Raw genomic sequence first — 26,120 nt, forward strand, 5'->3', positions numbered from 1 at the left:
CTGATCAAAAAAATGTCAAACACACTTGGAATGGAAGTGTTCCACTGAGTTAAAAATTGATCAGGAGACAATACAGATGTCAGATACCAGGGCTCTTTACTCTTCCTTGACCAGCCCACAGCATCATTAAAGCTGCAGCTGTCGTGGCACAGGAGTGGCAAAGTCTGCTGCAAGTTGGTTTTGGAAGAAAATTCAATCTGCTTTATCCCACAAGTATAGTTCATGTGATCCTTACATGGGCCTGTGTTTCATTACTTGGAATGGGTATTGTTTTACTGCAACTCCACCATATGTCTGCTCTTGTCTTTTTCCAGCTGTAAAAACTGGACAATGGATCACAGCTAATTTGGGGGTTTGCTTTCTTCAATATGGCTAGTTCACATGAGAGGAAAACTGATCAGCTGTATGCCACTAAACTGGCAGGGAAACTTAAAACAATCAGATTTTTAAAATACTTAAAATTAACCAAACAGTGCAAGTTTACATGTAAGTTATTAGAAGGTTCATCCAACTCACCAAATACCCAAGTACAAAATCATGAGGTTGCCATTTGATCATTTAAATGTGCAAAGCAACAACCTTCTCCTGCCCCAAAAGCTGGCTTTCATTTCTGTTAAATGGAGTTAGTGCTTTCTTAAATTTAAAATTGTCAAATTGGTGGAGGCTTTAAGATGTTCAAAGTTTGGATTCAAGTTAAAAGTTTCTTGGGGTCATTTAACATAATCATTTGAGAACCTTGGTCCTTACTGTATGCAATTTTACAGTTTTATGTAACACGTGCACACTAACACCAGAACCCCTTTATTACAGCTATTTCTCCATATCATGTGCTGTCACTGATGAAAAGGTTTCACTTCTGAAAATGGAAAAAGCGCTGTAAGCCACTAGTGGCGTGGATTTAAATGACTTTTCCATCTTCAGTCAAAATCTGATTGTAAGCTTTAGACCCAACAGATGTTTCACAAGCCAGTGAGCTCCCAAGTGACTCCAAATCTGGGGACTTCCTTTTCAAATGTTACAGCTTGGACCTGGCAGTGAGTGATTGGATTGGAAATGCTGCCTGCAGCAAACTCTCTGGCATCACTCCCTCTTCTCCCTAGTTAGCAGCAGCACTCCTGAAGCCCCTCTCATCAAACATTGCTGCTCCCTTCTCCACCCTGGGAAGGAGCACAGAATGTAAACCAAATGCAAAACCTGGAAATTCTCAGGCTCTGCACAGAAAATCTTGATTTTAATTTCATACAGGGCAGGACAGGCTGGGAACCTTTTGACACAAGCAGTCAAAGGTAAAAATCCTTCAGACTTCAACATCCAGGAGGATACTTCTCCCAGAAGATGCTGAAGCAGGCTATAGCAGATGGCTGACTTTCTCCTTGAGTCAAAGCAATGAACCTCAAATCTAATTGTTTGTATTTGGAATAACATTTATACACAATAAAGGAATTAAAACTTCAGCAAAAAATTTTGTGCCAAATACGGAAAGGAGATTTGTTAGTGGAACCAATTTCAAACAAAAATAAATTTATTTAATATCTTACACAGTAGAATTCCTTCATTGCACAAATCATATTAATGCCTGTTGAATATTACATTCCTTAATAAAAAACCTCTGTAATATTGAGGCGGGGGACCCCAAAAGTAAACCACATTAGAACTAGGTACCATATAGCTTATGCAGCCACATGAGAAATGTTTTCTTTGTTATTACATAGGTAGTTGGTTCTATCAGCTAAAGCCTAGTGACTTGGATTTGTTTTATGCATATTGGATTTTGTTCTATTACTTTCCAAGAGATTGTACTCCCCTGAGTCAGCTGTGTTCATTGGTCAGAATAAATTCCAGCATCTGACACCATTTCCATTAATCACAGACAAGCCAGTATACGTGAGCAAGATAATAGAAAGATAAAAACAATATCTGGTGAATGGGAAACATTGTTTATGTATGCTGTTTGTACTACAGGAGAAGGTGTCTGGAAGGCATTTTTTTTGCCTTTTATGGACAAAGTGAAAGATGGGCTCTGTCTGAAGTACTTACTGTGCAGGGGAGAGTGTCTGGAACCACACAGGTCACGTAGCACCCTCCTAACACTTCTACAGCCCGTCATTACTGTGGCTGTGCTACAGCCACAGCTTCCCCATGTATTTGCAAGCCATCTTAAGATAATTAGCTACTAAACAGCTGTGAAATTAATTTTTATTACTTTGATGTTAAGCTGGATCTGTGAAGCTGAATACTTCACCCACCCACACATTTGTAAATAGCGTATTCAGTATTAAATGTCTTCCTGCCCATTACAAGTTAGGCATCATGGATCTAAAATACAATGCATTTTTTTTCAACTTTTTGAGCAGTCAAGACATTTCACTTAACCCTGTTGTATTAAGCCAGATATGAAGCAGAGAAGTTCACAAAAAAAAAAAAAGCATAAATTATATTTGTCTAGAAACAGTTCACAGCTTTAAGATGAAAAAAATAATGAAAAAGTAGTGCCTAGACACCCATAATCTATAAAGCAGGTAGTTGGAATTCCAGTAGCTCTGGTTCTCAGTGGCATACTAAAGACACCACAAAAATACTTATTATTGTATATCAACAATGCAACAACACCAAATCTGATTAAATTAAGGCTTTGTTTCTTTAACAAAGAAAAACTAGTAGCCTTCACCACCACAGGAATGAAGAGTCAGAGTTGTGGTGCTGTGCAAAGGAGGCACAATATGGAAAATTGCACTGTGAGCATGCTGGGTCTGTGGCAGCACCGCTGCAGTTACAGCAGCTTCCTTCAGCAGGAACTGAGGGAAACAAGCTGAACCTCCAGGATTCACAGTGCTCAGCAGCAGCATTACTTACGGTCCTTCACCATTCACAATCAAGCCCTAAATGAGGCAGTTGAAACAGGATAGTCTAAGGGTGGTTTTTCTCCTGCCACTCTCATATAAATCAAGGTTGGAAAAAAAATACCAAACTCACCTTTTAGTTAAATATTACAGAAAAGTGCGTTTACAAACCAGAGGAATCAAAGCTAATTGAAAGGAGGAAGGAAGAGAGAATCCAATTCTTCATATTATCTCTTATTCTGAAAAAACACTGTCAAAATATATGCTCAGAGCTGGTACAAGTTCTAACACTGGATACCAAGTATTTTCTTGATAACATACAAGTAGCAAACAAATACAGAACTGGATTATTTTGTTTTATTCCACAAACTCACTTTTCATTGTAACCTTTAGCAAATGTACGTCATTTGCAGTACAAGACTATCTAGGCCCCATGCTAGATTTCTTTGTATTTACATTATACCAGCACAGCTTTAACATCAAGGAACTCACTCCTGATTTACAGCAGAGGAAGACTAGGCTTTCTGATTTGGAACTAGAATTAAAAATAAAGAAAGAACATTTCAAGCAATTTGTTTTCTCTCCTTAAAAGTTCGAGCATTAAGGTGCCTATTCAGAATCACTCCAAAAATGCCTCTGTCCATTCTAAAAATTGTTTAACTCTTGTGCAGACAGTTTTGATTACACTGATCCAGGTAATCTGCTGGACAGTTTAACAAAGTTGGATTATTTTTCATTTCCCAAAACATATTCTCATTGGGCTTTGGAGGACTTGGGAATACCCAGGAATTATCTTCCAGAGAGCTCTTTCCATAGGAATGGTGTTCCTGAAACATTTTGCCATCAGCTGGAATTGGTCTCTCATCTGTCCAAGCTTGTAGGGTCACCCTTTCTGATGGGACACGGGCATCTCTCAGCAGAGGGGGAGACACAGCATTGCCGAGGGCTTTATTGTTTTGTGACAGGTTTTTATAGACTACCCCAGATGTCAAATTCACCTTTGAAATGTTCAAGTCAACACATTGCACTGGTGCAGTACAGGCAGCTGAAGGAAGAAGATAAAAAAAGATTTTAAAATTACATTATCTAATGCATTTTTCATGTACCCCAAATGTACTACAGTCTAGCAGGGATGTTAAACACAGTTTCTTCAAGCCACAAGTTTTTGGACCATATTCAGTAACTACTTGAAATCTAAAAACAACATACTACCCTCACCAGTCTTAAGATGAACCCAAAATTTTGAAATCACAATGTCTAAAACACACCCAACTCCAAGGATATCTCAACTCCCATTTCAACACAGATAAACTGATGGATCTTTCTGACCAGACTGAAATGAATGCTGAAACAGAGACCATTTTCACATGCTTGGAGAAATCATCCAGGTGCAGAAGACTGAATGTTGCTCCCTATTCTACTGATTCTTTAACAACTTGTATTCTCGTGCCATGCAGAACCCGAATTCTCACTGCCCATGAAGCAGTACGGGGAAACACGTGGTGCTCACAGGTTCTCTTGTCTGACTTTCAAAAGTAAAGTGACAGACTGCAATGTTCAGCCATGTGGCATTCCAGAGGAGTTTTAAACTGTTAGGTGGGGGGGGTCTGAAACAGAACAGGATCTACCTGAAATGGAAGAGCTGTACCTTCAACACACATCTGAACATATGGCCAAATACAAGCAGGTCATTTTGTTTTGTAGTGATAATGTACATAAACACATAACCAGAGTAGATTAATGCTTCCTGAGTTAAAACTCACATCTTACATAGAGTTTTCTAGAGAAGCTGTTAATCTTGAGCATGAATTGTAATTTTAAACTTTTGTTCTTAAGGGACAGAAAAAGAAGTTGGTATCTTGGTCAAAGAATACAACTTCTGTTTGTCACAATAAATTAAAATTTGTGGATGCCAGCCCAAACCACTCTCCAATAGCATGGGCATCATGTCTGAAAGACATGCTAAAGCACTGGATTTGGCATTTTTGAGCTGGCAGGTGTAAAGCAATTTGAGGCCTACAGACCTTTGGAAGTTCAAGAAAAATTGAATCCTCTGAAAATAGATTGAAAATGTACAAAAAAAACCAAAAAACCAAACCCAAAAAACCAACTAAGAACACACAAAAAAAAAATCAACCAAAAAAACCAAGAAAAAAAATAAACTAAAAACCCCACAAGCACACCCATTTGTTGAAAATTCCTCCATACATTACATAAAATGCCTTTCTACATTCTAAGTAGAATCCACATGTTAACTGATACTGTTCATGTCCCACACAAAGTACGAACACGAGTTCTTTAGAATTAATGCACCTCCAACAATGGCAGCTGGTTTGTAGATGCCAAAAGTAATAGAGGTACAGGAAGTGGAGGGCTTCAGTCAATTGTACCCATATTTTGCATAAGCCAAGATTTGCCTATAAATATAAGCAAAGATATATCTGTATTGCATTCATAAGTGTGGCTGATGACCAAGATCAGACCTGTCCACTCACATTCTTCTGAAAAATCACTGAAAAAAGTCTACAGATGAAAAGGAAAAAGGCATCAAGATCAATCTTGATCAATCAAGATCAAGGCATCTTATCAATCAAGAATGCCTTCTATGGCTGTGGATGAACAACTGCATAAGAACTGCAGAAAATGAGTCTCCTCACCAAGGAGAAGAGAAAAATAAGTAGTTGGGTAGTGGCAAAACAGGTAACTCCAAACTAAAAATAAGGACATAAAGACTGTATATGATCACATCAAACCTTGACAGATCTAAGATGATTTAGACTCATTCAGTTCCCAGTTTCTCTGCTGCAGTTATTTGACAAACATGTTTTAGAATTGTAGGAACACAGACTCACCTGGTAACAATATGGCCAAGTCTACAAAATGGGTTGACAGTTTGTATCAGCCAAGTACCAGAGACAAAGTGATCATTAGTCACTGCTGACCACAAAGGCAGGGACTGCTCGAGAGGTGAATCCTGTCATTACCTCACTGAGCTGTTTAGAAACAAAATGTCTTGATCTGGTAATGGACAGGGACATCAGAGACTGTCACCAGTACACTGTAACCAAGTTCACTGTCTTCCCGAGTATTCTGAGCACAGTAAAGACCACAATTGAAGTGAGCAGAAAACAAAGGAAATTAACTCTTTACCACAGTTTGTTTGCCTGTTGGTCTAGCATTTGGCTTGAGAGAAACATATGTATGGAACAGAAGAACTGTCTGATGAAGTGCTCATGGAAAATTTAAATGCCTTATGTGAAAAATATTTAACCCTTAAAATTATTTAAGGCAGTTTTGTTTCCCCAGTATTCTGACATTCAGAAAATGTCACACTGTGTAGCATTTTGTAAGAAAAGACAACTTTTCTGAACACCATATAAGGAAATAGGGAACCATAAGGAAATTCAGTCTTTTAAAGTCTGATTTTAAAATGTTGCAAATTTAATACTTCATATATTCCGTACTGGGAAAATAAGACTGCATTTGCAAAAAGATTTTTCCCCCCTAATATGAAGTAGTTGTGGTAAAAGGTCAAATACGAGTAAACTTAACACCTCAGCCTTGTGCACATAAGCAACACTTGACTGAGAAAAAAGCCACAAGGGGAACAGAATACAGTACTGAAGAAAAAACACATCAGCAACACCTTTATGTGTGAAGTTGACCAGTATGAGACAGAAGCAAAAGCAGAAAATGGGGAAGCTGGAACCATAATACAGTCTAGCTTATCTACTTCAATTGATGAGATTCTGATAAGATATGATAGCTGGTTTATTTTTAAAATGTTACAGCTTGAATCAGTGGTTTGTGTTTGCCAACACTGACTTGCCTTTCTTGGCTCCTGGTGGGTTCCTTTTCAGTTTTCGTAGGACCTCAGCTTGCTTGTCAGTCACTACACGCAAATTGGACATTTCTCTCTTCAGGTCCCAATATGTTTGTTGCAAACTTTCAAAACAAAAATTTATTACAAGTTAAATATTGCTGCCTGTAAAGCAGCCTATTAACATGCCTATCAAGTGTTGACTGTAAATAAATTGTTCTGCAAATTTTGTTGGAGTACCATAACTGTAACTGGACTGAACACTACTGAGAATTCCCTTAAATGGATGGACCTTTGTATATAATTTGATTCTTGCTACTGCAATAAACAATGCATTATATATTGACATACTAGGTAATAATAACTTCAACTCTCCAAAGGAAAGAAATTTGAAGCTTACTTTTCATTTCAGTACCTGAAACTAACCATCTTCCAATAAAATTAGTCATCTCAAAGGAATACTGTATTTAAAGTGACACCAGATTATAAAAAAGGCAGAGTGTTAACCCTGAGTACCTTTCAATAAATGACCACATACCCCCACACATATTATGAGCCTAGTAATATTGATTGATTTTAATTTCAAATAAACAAAACCCAGTATTTGGGTCTTATACCATGCACATTGCTACACTGAATTCAGACTAAATACCTGAGACCCAAACCGAGCATACACACAGAGTCCAATCTAAAATATAAACCATACTCTTCCACATTCAAGGCCTCTGATTTATGTTATACACTGCCTTATCAGACATTGTAAACAATAGTGTTCCAATTCATTCTCTAAGACAACATAATACAAGAAACATATTTAGCAACAGCAGCACTGTTCCAACTCTGATGTTTCAGGTTAGTAACTGGTAAGAAAATTAAGAAGGAAAAAAAAAGTCAGCATTACCATATGTTTCTTGGTAAAATTTCTAGCAAAGGCTCACTGAATATCACATTTATGTTGATTAATAATTAACTTAGTGTTCCAAGACATAAGGATGTAGTTACTTCAACTTAAACATGAATGCAGTGATTTAATGCTTTTTTCATGATGAACATTCTACCAAAACACATTTATTGAAGACAAATATAATGGATGAGAGTCTCCAGAATTTTTTCTTCCTCACTACATTCACTAAAAGGCATTTATTTGAAAACAGCTCAATATCTCCAGCTATTGAGATGAGTAAGAATTAATAAGCTTTATAACTGTATGTAATGCTATCCTTCAAAAACAGCAATATAGGATCACTCCTACACGAAATATCAAGCACAAATGTGCTCAAAATCACTCTAAGAAGTGGCTACTATGCAAGTCAACACTAAGAGAGTTCCCTTAACACAAAGAAATAGAACTTCTATCCACAGAAACACTTCCCCAGAATACAAACATTCAAATTCATAAAGTTCTGTTAAAGAACAAAAGAAGGTGTTATTTTAATAAATAATGTGTTAAGTGTCAGCAATTCTGACAGATAGAAAGTTAAAATTTTCAGAATTGATATTTCAAGAAGTTCAGCTAAACCAGTGGCCTTTCAACTGCAGACTCCTTTTGGCTCTTTCAACTCTTAAGGGACGAAAACTTAATTTTACAGCTGATGTGGCAACCACACTTCCTTAATTCTCATGCTCTGGTCTAAAAAATAAGATCAAAAACTTTAGTTATGTCAAACCCGAACTGTCCAATATTTAACACAGAAGTGGTAAATGTAGGGACAGCTCAAGTGTCTGCCACCAACCAGAAGGAAAGTGCTTGGATGAATTTTTTAAATGCATTTAGCACTTTTACAAGCATCTTGCAAAGGGCTGCAGGTATCAGAATTCCACTTAAATCACATGCAACTGATTTTAATTGTTTTTGTGGATACTGGCCTAGAATCCCATTGCAAAGCCTAATTTTCAAGGAATTTGTATTTGAAAAGCAAGGATTCCCTGTGCCTGGAGGTTTATCCTATACTGCCTTCTAACATGTAATATGAACCTTCCCTATGACAGCCTGTTTAAATCTACAGCAAATTAGATTTGCACACTGAGAATTTAAAGTCAGATTTGCAGGCTGCTCACAAATATGAAGTTTCCAGAAATATGAGGTTTCCAGAAAGTTAACTAGGTGCAAATGCCTCCATTTCCTATAAAAAACAGGACTGCTTGCTACAACAAATGTTTCTCATAGGAGGTTTTTCAAGTGTCTTCTCCATAGATTTTTGGATGGGCTTACATATTTATTACACATTTAGTATTTATATTACAATAAACACTATATTGTCCATATGCTATTTTACATGGCTGCCACCTGAGCACCACTTGGTGGAATAAATCTGCTCTGATCAGTAATCATTTGATCAAATGATCAGTTTGATCAGAGCAGTGATCAAAGGGATAACTGCTGTGTCTTGAGAGAACATCTTTTATCAGGTGTGTGAGGCTGACAGCAAAGCTCCAGCAGGAACCACAGGAATAAGTATCCGGTCAAGGTGAAAGGACAAAGTGTGATTTGTGTGCAGTGTGTGCATTGTTAGCATCACAGCACCAGAGAACAGATGATGGGAAGTGTCTGTATGTTCTCTTTCAGTGGCTGAAAAGTCTCTTCAACACCCAAGGAGCACCGAGGCCCACTGCACTAAAGCCTGGCGTTGTGAAGGGCCGCTCTTCCCTCTGGTGGAAAATGCTGTAAGTGCACCAACAGGCATAACTATATAAATATTCATCATCATCATCCTGAACTACAAACACAACAAAGAAAAAAAAATGTACAGTGATCTTGCTAAATAACTATACCTAGACTTTTAACGAAATTATGTAACTTGAAATAACACACCTAAAGAGTCTGCAAGAATAATTTACTTGTTCAACTAGCTGTCTCTCAGTAAACTGAAAATAATGTATTTTGTACCTCTGGATGTCTTGCCTTTGAAGGTGGTCTCCATATAATGGATTTTCCTCTTGAGCCTGGTCCTGCATAACAGAGTGAAGGGAAGAGAGAGAATGAATGAACATGATTTCAGATCTTCTCTCTCAAACAACGGCGGTGACACTCCAATTTGCCTAGTACTGAAATTCGCAAGTAGTCTTCATTTGTGTTGGCAGTGGGTTTCAAAAGTGGGTTTCAATTCTACTAAGATTTTCCACTAAAAAATGCTTAAACTACCTACTTATATGAAGGCATTGCTCAGCCACCTCCATACTCTTCTTTCTTAAAACAGCAGAACTCTCAGAATTAGAGATTGATTACTTTCTTAAATGGACATGAAAAGTCTTTCTCAATTTTTGCTTTTTAAACAGTTGTTTTTTTGTTCTTTCTCTGTCACAGTATATAAAGATCCTTAACTTAAAGGAAGCTGTTTCAGTATAGATTTACTTCCACAAGTTACTTTTATGACAGAACATAATTTATCCCTTCAGTCTGAAAGACTACTTTAAAATTGCACATATAGGCAGCCACACTGAATTTACCAGGACTGTTTAACAAATCAAACATTGGGCTCACTTTGTTAGCTGTGTTTCTATTAGACCCTCACTTGTGATGAGTTCATTCCCTTTCATATCCCTTCTTTCCATGTTCCCTTCCTATCATTCCCTCTAGCCAAAGCTGTTATGGATTTGATCCCTTTACAGTGGCTTTAAGACAGGCTGTGCATATTTCAAGCAACTTGTCAATACAGTGTACACTGCATCAGCTATAATGTAAAACTTGATTAAGAATATCTTAAAGTACAGAAAAATAGAAAATACACTTGCCTAAGGTAGAAAACATTTGAAAACATGTTTTCCTGTTTTCATTTTCATTATTACTTACTTTCATTATATGTTAGCTAAACTAACTAATGTAATGAAAATAAGTAATAGTGAAAATACCAGCTGAGTTGAAATAATGCTGATTTGTCATTGCCCATTATCACACTTGACTGTATTTCACCTGACAGATTTTCCCCTCCTGACCTCTCACCATCTCCCACATTCATAGTGTAAAAAAGTTGCACTGTATTACTCCTATTGGAAAACATGCACTTTATTTCCTGTATTAAGCAGTTACCAGGATCAAGAAGAAATTATATTAAAGACAAACAAAAAAACCAACAACCCCCCCCTTCCCCCCAAAAAACCAATGTTACAAAACCTCCCAAAACAAAACAAAAAGCTGTTCCCCCTGTATTTGTTCTGTGCAACAAAAGCTGCTGGTATAAACATTATTTAAACAATGTCACATGCAGTATTCCTTACAAATACTATTATAGTCTGTTCTCTTTGACATCATTGACATCATTCACTCTCACAATACAATCTGCAATTATTTATGCAGCTGTTAATCTGTTCTAGAGTTACACGAAGACACTAGAACTTCACAAAGGTTACAGCAAGCCTTCAGATTTAAAAGTTATTGAAAGCACCTGAAACAGCTCCAGGCCCAAGTGAAACAACCAACAGTAAGGGAAGTTAACAAAACACCTCACATGCTTTATCCCCACCTAGTGGAAAAAATGCATACTCACTCAAATGCTGTGTGATTCCAGATTACATAATCATCATTATCAATGACCATAAGGAATCTATAACAGTCTGCCTCCTCAGACAGTCACATTTAAATGTTTTACATTCACTGTGTCACCTCAGTGTGACTGCAGAGTCCTAGAGACTGGCACCGTACCTTTCATCAAAGGTAAGATGGAAAGCAGAAAGAATGCACTAGACAATAACTTACTGCTTTTTGTTACTGTTATCTTAATTTTCTTTTTGAGATATTAACAATGCCTAGGTTACAAAATGTGTCCCTCAGAAGAGGTATTTGCCCCAGAAATGGCAGGCAAGATGCCAAAAAGGTACTTTCCTGACAAGCTTCATGCAACTACCTTATGGAAAAGTGCCAGACCTCCTTAAACAAAGTCCATGGCATCTTTAAACATTAGCATCCTGTTGCTGTTTTAAAAAAAATACAATAATAGAGGCCAGCTTTTGCCCAAACTTTCTTAGTAGCCCAGGTTACATAGAACTTCAGTGGCTACTTATAAAAAATCATAAATCTTTATTTTCTGTTATTATATGGGCAATGGCTGGAAAATCTCACCTGTATAGAATCACAGAATATCTGGAGTTAGACATGACCTGTAAGGATTAAGTTCAACTCTCTGCTCACTGCAGGACTACCTAAAGCCTTTCTAATTAAGAGCGTTATCCAAACACTTCTTAAATTTGGAGAGGCTTGGTGCCATGAACACTTCCCTGAGGAGCCTGTCCCTATTTCCAAGAAAAATGACAGTCTATTAAAATATTTAAGGTTAATTTTACCAAGATATTAATCTTTCCCTCAATTGTATACTTCACATTTTTCTTAACCCTTGATTTTGATTGACCTTGGGATTTAAAACTAGCCATTAATACAAAAATTCCTTAAAAATTAAGGTACCTTCTGCTTGGAATTTTGCAACTCCTTCCTGAGACTGTAGCACTCCTCCTTGAGTTTTTCTAGATCCTGTTCCAGACTATGAACTTTCAGGTCACTGTTCAGCTTCTCTAATTCCCAGCTAGCCTGAGTACAGTTCAGACTTTTTATCACTGTAAAGAAGACAAGCAAGACAATTAGATTCCATTCTCTGTCCAAAGAATATAATTCAATATGCAAGATGCTTCAATCAGTCCATGCCCTAGAAAAACATTGTATTCTGAAGAAATGGAGTCTATGGCAACAGAGAAATATAGCACTGGTAATGCTGTTGGGAGAGGTGGTCTATTTTCTGCGTTTAAGCATGGAGCCCTACTTTCTGGGAATGCACTGGACATTTGACAGAGAGAAAAAGGAAGTACTAGCATAAAAAGGCACTGGAAATAAAAAAATGAATTTATGGCAAATACACGTTATATATGCCAACTTGCATACTTCTTACATGCTTTGAAAACATGAGTCTTTTTGCCCTCAGATTTGTATTATTACATCACTTACCATTAAGTTTTCCCCAAGTTTAACATCAAGAAGTTGCACACAGAACAACAAAAGATACAATCCAAACAAAAGGGCAAAGCATAAAAGTTACACAAATCTTGTTAGACTGAAGCAATTCACATGGTAAGAAGCAACCTAAGCTGATGCTACCATCAGATCAGTAGCAGGGCATTAGTGAAACAGCAAGAAAAGAAGGAACATGACAGGAAGAAAACCCACAAGTCTTCAACTACATGATACACTTATTTCCAGATTTAACACTTTAAACAGCCTTAAATTACACAGATTCTTATTTTTTCTTTTTAAACAAGGTACTCAGAATCCACTTACGAGTAAAACTGAGTTACAAATAAGGAAATCATCTCATTTTCAGAACTCTCCTTACAAACTCTGCAATTCTTACCTCCTGAAATGATGATGTCCTCAACAGTGATACTAGCACTACCTGCCATTTGTTTTTCTAGGTTTAAACATTTGTGCAATTGAAGTAGTGCACTGCATGCTTAAGGTCCTCTTGGAGAGTAATAAAATCCAAGCACAGCTATACTCAAAAGTGCCTTTCAAACGACTGCATTTGTACAGACTCTGAAGTCAGTCCATACTCTAACTTTATACAGATGGCATTTTCTTGTAACTAAATTAATCAAGGGGTTTTTTTTCCTTCCATGGTGTTTTGTTTTACACATCTATCACATACAGAGCACTCTTTACAACTGCAGTAAGATGCTGGATTTGGACTTTTGGAATTGCCAGGATATACTGTTAGTTTCTCCTTCCTCTTTTCACCAGGCTCTCTAGAACCAACATCTTTCTATTTTCCACATTTCCCAGCCAGCTAAGTAACTGTTGGCAGCAGCAGCTATTGCTACAGAACATCCTCTTGTATTTGTCGTATCCAACAGCAAGACAAAGCAATATACTGGACCCTCTGCAGGTGCCAGAGGAAGTGGGATTGACTGAATGATCTTTATACTTGAACAGGCCTCTGCCCTGCTCTGAGGAAAAGGTGGCGGGGTCCAGAGATGTACATGGCACAGCCTATAAACTGTTAGGTGGTGCCTGTTTCTCAAATTTGTAAATCACTTAGGGTGGAAGAACATAACAGCCTCAGAATATATGCATCACCATCCAAGAGAATGAAGACAAGTTCAAAGCACCTCACTGCTGTTCATGCCTCTCTTACCTTGCCCTTACATAGGGTTAATCTCTTCATGCCCCGAGATCACAATATAACCACTACGGCTACTCAACAAAACTAAAGATGAAGTAACCAAATGCATACCTTGCTGAGTTTCCACTTCAGTTCTTAGTTGTAACAGCTCTACTTCTTTAGACTGTAACTGTTCGTTCAAGTTTTTCAAGGATTCTGCACTTTCTTTTGCCTATTGTCAGAGAGGAGAAAAACCCCAGCCCAAAATAATTAGTGAAGCATTTTTCTATCATGTCTGACAATTCAATATTTTAGAACAAATACAACAACAAAAAATATTGCTTTGATTTTTTTTAAGCATTGTTCTAGCCCAGTAATAAAACTGTGGTACTTTAAATTGTTATTTCTACAGAAAGTATTGTCATGTACTTTAAAAGATTGATAAAACCAACACCACAGATCTTAAGAATACAAAGTTCTACAGTAAACATGTACTAACTATGCAGTACTGAAAAAGCAAGCATTGAAGCCATTACTTAAAAAGGCACACCATTTTTTCCAGTTTGCTTTTCAAATGGTCGCGGTCGATGCAGGCCTCTCGATAGGCTTGGTAGGCCTTATTGACTTGTTCCCGCCCAACTGAGCTGCATTCCTCTTCCACCCGGGAGCCAAGCACCTGAACGTTCAACACACAGGAGAAGTGAGAAGTTTTGTATCTAATGTTGGGAACTGCAAAATTTTAAAAAGGCAATGGTACAGCCTGCCATATTAATCTAACAGCTTTTCCTTTTTTTTTTTTCAGTTTAGATAACAAATGAATCAAATACACTGATACGGGCCAAAGTTTTTTACGAAAGTGTAACAAAGGCTGTCTACTGATTCTGAAATCTCTAAAAATACTTAATGCTCACTAATTTATAGAATCATAGAGCAGTTTGAGTTGGAAGAGGACATTTAAAAGCTCATCTAGTCCAACCCCCCTGCCATGGAGAGTAGACTGCTATGAGTTCACTCCTATGAGTACTTAAAAACCATTCATAAGTTATGATTACTGCCACTGACAACCCCTTAATCATACTTTTTCCAGGCTCTAAAAAAATGTAAACTGCTTTTTGAGAAGGGAGTTTTAAGCATAAAAATGCACAACACACAGAAAGTTCAAAGGAAGCCCAACATAATTTTTAAATACCTCATAATGTAAATAAAGATTTTTTTCAGCGTATTTATGTACAAAAAGCCAAAGCAGAATAATTCTGCTATGGCAAAAGACAAGCAAGGCAGAATAACCACTACCCACTGTATTGCTAGAAAAAGAGGAACAGAGTTAAAATATATTCAGTGTTTTTAATAAGGCAGAAAGAAAAGAAGTCTTACATCAAATTATATCCATTCATATAAAAGTTCTTGCTTCAATTAAGTATTGCATTCTCCTTTCCATTCTTTTTATTCTGCACACTTCCTTTACATGTACCTCTTGCAGATATTCACAACAGATTTGCATATTTTCTTAAAAATTAGGAGTCACACAAAAAAAATACTAAAACAAAAGCATTGACACTCACGTATCTACCTTAAATATCTCCTCTTTAATATGTTTGCTTCAAAGAAAGTATGCGAAAACAGGCCACAAAGATAGGAAGCTCCTGCCCTTTGCTTTTTTTTTGTATGTGTACGACTCCTTTTAAGTTTTGTCCTTTATATTTTCTCCCCCTAATAAAGCCACTCAAATAGAACACAAGCCTTAATAAGTTTTCTGGAAGTTTCCATGCAGGTTGAAATGACACACTCCAAAGGGGTAACTCCCCATATATATTTTTAAGCATACAGGTACATTAGCTATTGACAAAGACTGAAAGTCACTAACAGCCTTGGCAGTTTTCTCTAGTGAAAACAAAGTAGCATCGTCAAGAGAATTAAGCTAAACCAGGCCAAACCAAAACACACAAGACAAAAGGAATTGTCAAGGTCAAATCCTGTTTATTGTGATTCTGAGTAACAATATAAAAGATGTTACACTTAGCATGGTTCAGGTCTAAAGCTATGTTCCTATTCCCAACATCCCCCCAAACCTTATATAAAGACAGTCTTGAGATTGTTTTCCTTTCTGAGAAAAAGTCAATCCTCTCTTCACCAAGAATTCCCAAATAAGTGTCTCAAAGCTGTGCCAAGTGTGACTCAATTCTTCATTCCAATGCCAGAAAATAATGCACACTTAAGAAAACTTAAGAGTCAGAAGCACACTAAGGAGAAAGTCCTAAAAAATGTCTCAGCTCTAACACTAGGATCTATTTTTGCATCTTATATAAGAAAGCAATCTATCAAAGTCAAGAACTTCTGCAGTACAAAGACACTCGGTGCTCTGAACAATGGATATACATTTTATCATGGCATTCCTTACTTGGAGAGAAAAACCTGTGCCCTGGTCAATTTTTAGCTTTAATGATCTTTACTAGTTTATGGCCATGAGAAACTGCCTATAAAACAAATTCCAATATTCATTTACATTTTAGAATTACTGCATCAAAAGCCATCCAGCCAACGTTAGGCATTGCAACTTTGCATTTCACACTTGAGGCTGTGATTAGCTAGACCTAGGTGGATATTCTTAGCAACCAATTTTTCTTTACCATTTTGGTATGCCCAAGGGTCTTCTGATAGACAGTTCCTGGATTCTGATAATTTACAAGCTTTGCACCTCACTGTTCAACAATACTGTGTCACGTGTGCCCAAGCTAATAAAGACCATGAAGAGGCACCCAAACTACAGTGACAAATTCTACACAACTACACATCTGTCTGAATCAGCCACTGTCTTTGCATAGCATCATATATGTGCCCAGTGAGAATCAAAAATGCCAGTATGACACAACTACACTACCAGAGGAACAAACTGCATTTCACTTAAATAAATAAAACAATTTATAAAAACTTTTTAACATGGAAATTATTTCAAGTGTGTACTTCAAATCCTTAACCTTCTTCTCTTCCATCCAGCCAGGAGCAAAAAAAAGAAGCTGCTATCAGAAACTGGTATATCAACTATTTTCTTACCTTCTCTTCTAAAATTCTCACTTTTTTTTTTAAGAAAGAGTTCTCCTTCTCTGTCTCCTTCAGTCGTTTTTTGATATCTTCATATGCAGTGACAAGTGCAAAGTGTGAGGCAACAGACTCATCTCCACTATAGGATGGAACAGGAATATCGCTGTCTCTCTTGTGAGCATTGTCTGCTTTTTCATGGTTCAAAATACAGATGTCATCCTCTACCAACTCCTCCATGACAGCTGTTAAAAAGACAGATATAAGTGCTAAGTTTTCACAAAGACAAATTCATCAAGAGTTTGAAAACCTTCCAAAATAATACTGCAGGGTGTTTCTGTCTAAGAATGACAAGATAAGACTGAATAATCAGGAAGTATCTTAATATCACAGAAAAATCTTGAAATTCATGTCACCTTGAAAACACACTGTTTAGAAAAGATACATTTTACTGTTACTTGATATAAATATTTTGAGTATCTATCATATGTATGAACCCTCAAATTCATTTTTATTAAGTCTTAACACCAATGTAGAATTTGGCTGGTACCAACTATCTGAACTCCAAAGGAATATTATATCAGAGCTTTTGCAAGCCAGCACTGAGCAGTAAAAGAGTACAGTTCCAACAAATCAACTAGCTCCCGTGATTCCTGAGCACAAGTGCCAAAGCCTCTTTATTTTTGAATGTGAATACTTATATTTTTCCAAAACTTTAAAACAGAATCTTAAATTATACTTGTATTTGTCCTTAAAGAGGCTGCATGAGTAGCTATTCTTTCCCTGGTCACAGTAGAAAATCGCCTTCTGAACAATTACAGTAATTTTTGACTGAAAATATGATGAGAATGAAAACATGCACAGTAGCATGACCTGCCTCAATATGTGTGGAGAAAACTGACAATAATGTGATCATTAGTAAAGTGTCACTCTAAAATACTAGGCAGATCCACGTAAATGACAAATGCAAAGTAGATGTTACACTGAGTTTTTGTTACAACCTATGTCATTCAGGCACAGCAAAACATTCAATCAGAAAATATAATCTTAAAGAAATTCTATATATTTTCTTGAGCAACAGGTCTCAATGGAAAACCCTCAAATGCATTTTCCTTAAGAGTTACAAGTTATCTGGAGCAAGTTTTTGCATTTATTTAAAAACAAGCCAACCTCCAAAATGCAAAAACAACCAATGAAAAAAAGACACATCTCTTTTAGTTATGAACATCAAGATTACTTGTATTCCTATGCAGTACTAAGAAATTGTGACAAAGTGCCTGATAATACCACCCCCCTTTAAACAAACTAGTGATGTGACTTCTACAAAAAGCAGACTTTTATTTTTCCCCCTTCAACAAATCCTTAGGTTCCTGATGATTAGCTAATGAACCAACAGAAATGCTGGAATGAAAGAACTGAGCATAATGAAGACAGCTTTTTGTACTGCAGGAAAAACTTACTTCAACAGAAAATTGACTTGATCAGCAGAACTTTGCAGAAAAGGCAGGCATTAGTGAAAAAAAACCCCAAGTCACAATTGCTGCTTCTACTGTGTATTTGCTATTTGAATTCAAACTAGACTTCCATTTGTTTATAGGTTACAAGAAGTAAAGGCCTGGAGCTTGTCGGTGTGGTCAAATTTCTCTCACCATGCTGGAAAGCTTTCGGAGTGCAGCATTATGAAGAGCTGTAGTACAGCTACTGCTGAACAATAGTGCTGTTATCACATTTGTCTCAATTTGCTCCAAGCCAGTTAGACAACATGATAAAAAACTGTGACAGCTCATTTCTACTAAATAAGACAGCAGCGGAGTTTTTCAACAGTGAAGAAAAGACAAGAACACTACAAACCAAAGCTGAACTCCTTTTAATGGTTATTTTCAGGAGGTGAATAGATGCCTTGTATGTTTGATGTATTCTGACAAAAAAAGTAGCCTAAGCTTCCCTTGCTTGTTGTTCTGCCTTGAATATTCTGTGATATTTAAGTAGGAAGAACCCTGCAAGAAAGGTTTGCTTCCTTTTAATTGTAAGAACAGTATCATGCCATGCACAAGGTGACCTTGACCAGAAGCACCACATCATTCAAACTGCATTAACTGACTGAAGGAATTGCTCATTTTGTCTTCCAAGATGAGCATAACATACCAGCTTATCCTCCCCCATTTCACCAAAGGCTCTGCAAGTCTTGTCACCCATCTCATCAAATTCCCAAGAGCTTGTCCTCTCAAGGCAACACATCTCCTTTTCTCGGAACACTTGACTCAAATGTCATTAAAGAGGTGTCACAGCTTATCATTATCTCTCAAAGAAAGCAGCAGATTTGTGACCTTGTACATAACACAGATCTTTGTCCCCATGCTTTCCTCTAGCTCCTAAACCTGAGCATCATACATTCCCTATTTCTTGCACACATCAGTGCTACCAGGAGATGGCAATATGGGAAAACAGGACCATATTTATTCTGCATTTTGTTAACTAAAAGTGCCTTTATGAGCCTCCAAGAGAGAAACATCTTCCAAATAAGACTCAGCATAAGCAAATACTATTTTATAAATACAAGTACACACCTAACCTGCACCCACTAGGAAGACCAGTTACTCTAACATTTCTTTACTTGAAAGATCTCATTTAGTTTATAGGATTATTCAACTCTGGTTTTCTGATGCTGCTGTCTAAGCCAGAACTGGAGATTGTTTAGAAGAGAAGCATATAATTCCATGTAATTCAAAGGGACTTTGTTTGCATGCTTTTCTAAATTTCTACACCGAAGATAACAGTTCCAAAAAATCCAATATACACATTTTTGACTAACTGTATTGCATACTAAGTGATGACAAGCTGCCATTACACAGTTCAAGATCAGCAGTACTATAAAAAGCCATGGTGAAATGCACAGCTCACCCAGCTTTTTTTGCTGTCAGGATAGACAAAAACACTCAGTATAGAAAAAGGGGCTAAGTCTGTAAGAAATCCCCAACTCCAGCTGTAGTCTTTAATTTCATTCAAGGACCGGAATCAAAATTTAGATTTTCCACTACTATATTTCTCATTTTAAAAATACGAACTGGCAGCAACAATCAAATAAATGTTTTGATTATTCCACAGGTTACAGCTCCTCAAATCTGGAAGAAGGATGCCAGAAGGTCTTTCAGGACGGTTCACCAAGTCCTGCCACAGACTTCTGCCCTGTTTTAATCACTGTTTGACTTCTCCTAATTCAAAGTCACACTCATATGAACTGCTGAAAATGTCCCAGAGCTGACACTCTGAAACACCTGAGTGAATACTGACCTCTCCGGGGCTGCAATTCATGAGATAATCTGTCCTACAGTAACCAGTTCAAGTGAAAGATCTCCCACTAAAATATTTGAAGTAATATACTGACAAGTTAATGTCTCTGAATACAATTGATGTCCATTTCGGCCTCCTTAAGGCAAACTTCACAATCCCACTTAACACACATCCCATCCCAAGAAAGGTCTTCCTAATACTTTTTACTCCCTTGACTTCAGCACAGTAGCTAAGTATTTTGCCTGTGATAAATACATTTCATTTATATTTCATTCTTTTAGAATGATCTGCACACGAAACAGCATACTTAAAAGGACTTTATGTCCAAAACTAAATACATTAAATGAGTACCAGTACTACTGTTTGTATTAACTAACTAATGTTTAAAAGCCAACAAACAAAAAACCCAACCTGAATACACTGTTGACAGGAAATAGCATTAAGTTCTAGCAGGACTAATTATGCTTCCTGTTTATAAGCAAATGAGTTTGAAGAGGTGGCACCACTTAAGTTTTCTTTCAAATAATGTGAAGAACAGAAGAACCAACAGCAACCACTTCTATTGCTCAACATAGGTTATAAAACAGCTTTGATTCAATACACTGAACATTTTGAGCAAAATAATGTTTTCCCATATCTTACTAATGCTTGGCAGAAACATCGCTTTTCTCTTTAAAGAGCTTTAAGAACACCAGTCATTAACACCATGGGAGGCAGTTAAATATAAAACACATTCTACATATGAGGAACATGGGATGCAGAGGCTCTAATAGCAAACAGACCACAGCACAAACAGAGCTCTGTAGTTTGAAATGCTAATCTTATTCTCAGATCAGAAGGAGAGATAGTAAAAGCAGGATTACATTAAATTTTCCCCAGTATGAAGCAGATTCTCATTCTGGCCTAACGGTTGATTTCAAAGAGAATAAAACAGTTTTCAAAATATTTCCAAATATCAAATGCAAATAATTTCAAGATGGTTGTTTTCCTGTTTGCCTTCCAGACTTGAAGGGTTTGACTTCCTAATGGTAGCATGAGCAGTTTCCAGCTGTTGATAACAACAGCATAATATTTGTACGGATTTATCTCGCCTTACAGAGAAGGGTATACATAAATGCATGTAAACATAAAAAAAACCCCTTTAAATTCAAGAAATGCCTTTGAACCAAAGGAATCCTGAGTGAGCATGTTACAACCTTCACCTTAATTTCAGAAAAGCTATACTGTTTTTTTTTTCTTTTTTTAAAAGATACTTCAGCACAGCAAGGAATAGTACAGAATTCCTGCAGCCAGCATCAAAAACTCCACACAGTACTTGGAGCATGACACAAGATGTTAAAACAAGCAAGACTTCCAGTCTCTTTAAGCATCCATCACTTTGCACCTCTCCTTCAGAAATCTTAGGTTCTCTTTGATTCCAGTTGTGAGCAGACTGTTCTACAGAGAAAGGCATCACTTTTTACACATACTTGCTCCATTTTTAAAGAGCAATAAAAATTCTCACATGCACAGAGACACATCTGAGCAGCTGCTACTTTGGCCGCTGTTCATCCTTCCGTATGGCCAAAGTCCACAGGCCCAGCGCCCTCCTGGCGAGTCCCTGAGCACAGGGACACAGCCCGGCCGTCCCAGTGTAATCAGTGCTCCTTCAGAAACATGTCAGCAGTGAGCTACGTCACACCTCCAGAGCACTTTCGTTTTATTGCCTTCAGGAAATGGAAACTCACTGTCTCTGAGCTCACACACCAGATCACTGTGGCGCATCTATCCCGAACATCTGGGTAAGCTACAAAAGCCAAGTAAAATCTCCTTAGGTACAACAGGCAATTTTTTTCAATCTCATTTTACAATAAATAATCTACTCTCACAAGGACCAGAAAAGCAATAAAAAGCCCATTTTATGACAACAGTGTTTGATAAATTTTACTTCTCCAAAGAGTGTCAGACTCCAGTACCTTCACTGTTAATTTGCAAACCTTATGCATCCTCAATGTAATGTATTCAATCTGCCTTTCTGTGGATGCTGTCACAATAATCACTCTCCCTGACAACTACCTGAAAAGGCGGAAAATAAAAACCTATAAGTAGGAATCAAAAAAATATTATCCTTACAGCATCATATAATCCTGTTTATTAAACTATTACATTTAATGTTGAAAGTAATTAAAAGCAGTACTGTCAAACAAACCTAAGTAGGAGCAAAATGGCTTTTGGCTGTTAAACATTTCTAGCACCAAATATAAGTATCTTAAAAGGTTACTGAAACCCTTTTTTTGCTGTTCATTCTTTCCCATTTCACAAGGTTTATAAGAAATAACTATTTCCAAAAGTTTAGAGAATTTGGTTTGGATTTATTTTTCCCATCTTCCTTTTTAAACCAAACAGCAGATCCTACCTCCCAATCACAAGTCTCCTTCTATTAAATTAAATAGATTAATTACCATTCAGTAAGTTCACAAGTTCCTTGATAAGCATTTTGTAATTGCATTAACTTTTAATTCAAGTGGAAATGTGCTTCATCTGTTACAGCTACTGGAAGGCAAGCGAGTCTCACCAACGGCCCTTGGTAATCCTGCAACTCACTAACACAACATCTGTAGGTTTCCAGGACACAACTGGACAGGATGCCAGCAAATACGACCCAGGCTCCCTTTTACAGCGGGACCAGATGATCTTCCTTTTCAACTTGGGCTGTCTTCTAAAATTCTATATTCAGATTTATATAGCAATATTTCAGACAAACCTGGTAATTTGAACCTAAGTTCCACTTAGCAGCTTCTAAGTGGATGACTTCGAATATTCAAATCATTTATGCTTCACCTACCCTCTCAAACTTTGTTTCTTCTCCCCAAAGGCCCTGTCAAATTTTAGTTGCATCTACAATTTCATCCACTAAGAACTCCATATAAAAACACTGTATAATCATGTAAATTAGTTAATTAATGCAATTATAGTATAAACATTTAGCAAAAACATAAGACTGAGTCCAAAGGGAACCATGGATAATGGACACAGGTATGGACTTCAGCAGAACTCCCCACTCACTCCTACCATGCTGATCCCTATCCTGACCCCTTTGTTAATCCTAGCATTGTCATCTTGGCAAACTGGATCCATTATCACTGTTTTATTCAATATGGACTGTCAGACTTCCCGTCTGTGAAAGAATAAAAACACGTATCAAAAGGTAAACCACATTGCATTTTATCCTGTTTCCTTCTACATGTTCTCTTCTTTTCTCCAAATTCTGTTCTAAATATGATATGGATATGATATGGATAGCATGGGGAGTTTCCACTTTCGTAAGTGGGCAACCCACATTTAACATTTTATAGTGCACAATCTCCAATTCAATGCATCTATTGAAATAATAGAAAGAAATGTTACTGCATTTGCAACTCTATGATTTTCCTATGCTGAGAGATAAAATGATTCTATTTCTCTGCCTTGAGTACACTAAGTACAGTTTGTTCATATATTTAACCAATCATTTTCACACTTTCCCCACCTTTTGAGTGTCACATAGAAAACAGATATACTGAAAACCAAAGTAGAATACTTGCTGAAATTTAGGCAATCTTAAAACTATCTCTCATTTATTACCCATTTTTGCTGCACAAAGATGTCACTTCACCCTCTCTGCTCTTTTGAAAAACTTTTTACTATTTATTTTCATTGTAAAACATAACCTAGGGCATTGCGTTACTTGGGCAATGGTCACCTCACGCTTTTCTAAACTATGAATGCAGCAAACAAGGTTCTGAATAATTATAAATTTTAGCAAAAAAAACCCAAAAAACAGGTGTTGGGAGTGAGAAGGTGGCTAAGCCCTTCATATAGTCTAATCTAGAGTTCAGTCAACCAGTGTTTTCTGCCTTCTGACTTCACTGAGAGTTTAGATTAAAAAATTCTGCTTAAAATTTGAGCAATAATCATCTACTTATGCTATAGAGCAATTATCTGATAAACACTTCTAACAAAAGTCCTGTTATTAAACAGCAATTATTCAAAGAACAAAAAGTAGTCATAACCTTAGATTTCTTTTGGCTTCTACAGTGACTCCAGTAGAATTACTAAAACTCTAAAACAGATGTTGGAACAGATAACTTGGATTATTAGCAGCAGAAGCATGTGATCATATACCACTATCCAGGAAATGACAAGTTTCCCACAGCCCATAACAACATCTCCCAGAAAACTGTCTCAGAAGAGAAACTGACCTTTGGAGTCCAGAGCAAACTTTACTGTCCTGGCAAAAATTCTCCCCTAACATTTTCCAGAGTCTGTTTCCAGCATACTGATTTTACTGCATACATACAGTGAAAGGCAGTGGGAAAATGAAAGGATTCCTTAAGAAACAAAAAACTCCTAAAAGCACTCACTGAAACAGTTGACAATCACTTCTAAGTTGCTAGGGGACCAATTTATTTGACGAGATAAGGGTATTTTCCCTACCAGGTGAAACACCAGGATTTCAAGAGGCAATTTCTAAAAAGTTTAAAGTACCACTAGCATACACAACTACCCCAATGCTCATCTGCACTTCCTTCTTCCAAACTAACAGGGCCTGCAGCACCTGTATTCCTGTCAAATATTCTGTTCATGTTTCTGTTTTTACACCCGTAGTTTGCCCATTTCCTTTGCCAAACTCCCCTATACCAAGGCACAAACTGCAGCTCCGAGAACCCACGCAGTTTTTCATCTTGACCAGAGGCAGCTTTACAACCAGCCTAACAGCGTGCCCGAGGCCCAACCCCAGCTTGCTCTTGCTGGCGGTCCCTGGAAGCCTTCCTTGCTCACCCTCCCGCCACGGGACGACCCCTCATTCCGGCCAAGTGTGACTGGGCAGGGACACGGCCCAAGACCGAGAGGCTGCTCCTTCTGAAACTCAGGAAGTTCCACTTCACCATGAGGACGAACTTTATATGAAGGAGGCAGAGCACTGGAACAGGCTGACCAGGGAGGGCGTGGAGTCTCCCTCTCCGGAGTCACTCACAACCCACCGGCACGCGTTCCTGTGTCACCTGTAACCTGCTCGAGGTGACCCTGCCTCGGCAGGCGGGTTGAACCAGATGATCTCCCTTCCAACCCTCACAATTCTGGGCTTCTACGAGGACGACTCTACTATAAGGGGAGAAACGACAGACCACCCTCTTTTCCCAAGGGGAGTCGCTCCTCTTCCACGGGGCAGAAGCTCCCCAGTACCCGGGGGAGCCCCAGCCGGGGGAGCCCCAGCCGGGGGAGCCCCAGCCGGGGCCGCCCCGCGTTCCCCCCCCCCGCGCCGGGAACCAACCTGTCCGGGCCCGGCTCGGCCGGGCGGGTCAGCGGCGGGCGCTCAGCTCGGCGGGGAGGCAGCGCCGCCCCTCGCGGTCTCCGCTCGGGCCCCCTCGGGCGCCCATCGCTCCCACCCCGCCGGCCCGGCCGCGGTTTCGGCCTCCGCCACCACGGGGAATTCCCGGGGCTCGGCGCCGCCCCCGCCGCCTTCGAGGAAGTCAACAAACGCCGCTCCCGGTCCCCGCCAACGGGCGCGCGCCGCTCCCGGAAGGAGAGAGGCGGCCCCGCCGCCTGACCGGGCAGGGAGGAGGGAGGGCGGACTGCAAATCCCGGCGTGCAAGCGGGCCGCCGCCCCGCCCAGCCGAGCGCCTCGGCCTGCGCGGCCGAGGGCTGGCTCCGCCCGACCGTGGGTGGGGCTGCCACGGGCCCCGAGCGGCCTGGAGCTGGAGCGGGCGGGCCTTACCGCCTGGAGCGGTCTCGCAGAATCACGGAATTGTTGGAGATGGAAGGGACCTCTAGACATCATCCAGGCCCAGCCCCCTGCCAAGGCAGGGTGACCACGAGCAGTGCGACATTAACGCGTCCGGGGGTTTGGAATTCCTTCAGAGAGAGAGAGACTCCCCGACCTCCCTGGTCAGCCAGTTCCAGTGCTCTGCCTCCTCAGTGTAGAGAAGTTCTTCCCCGTGTTGAGGTGAAACGTCCTGTGTTTTAGTTTATGGCCATTGATGTCTGTCCTGTCTCTGGCACCATCCTCTTGGCATCCACATTTGAGATGCTTAT

General features: G+C 38.6%; 1 protein-coding gene across 1 annotated transcript; it reads right to left on the reverse strand.

Annotated features, from left to right (window-relative positions):
* Window positions 1–1,504: 1,504 nt before the first annotated feature.
* Window positions 1,505–25,636, reverse strand: AZI2 (5-azacytidine induced 2). The gene is made up of 8 exons (XM_038123656.1): window positions 25,360–25,636; window positions 16,791–17,020; window positions 14,290–14,415; window positions 13,872–13,971; window positions 12,056–12,204; window positions 9,548–9,609; window positions 6,670–6,785; window positions 1,505–3,885 (listed from the first exon to the last, which is right to left on the reverse strand). The coding sequence occupies exons 2-8, from the start codon at window positions 17,013–17,015 to the stop codon at window positions 3,497–3,499; spliced, it is 1,167 nt and encodes a 388-aa protein (XP_037979584.1). The 5' UTR covers window positions 17,016–17,020; window positions 25,360–25,636; the 3' UTR covers window positions 1,505–3,496.
* Window positions 25,637–26,120: the final 484 nt, after the last annotated feature.

The sequence above is a fragment of the Motacilla alba genome, chromosome 2 (genome assembly GCF_015832195.1).
Source record: "Motacilla alba alba isolate MOTALB_02 chromosome 2, Motacilla_alba_V1.0_pri, whole genome shotgun sequence".
NCBI classification, from domain to species: domain Eukaryota; kingdom Metazoa; phylum Chordata; class Aves; order Passeriformes; family Motacillidae; genus Motacilla; species Motacilla alba.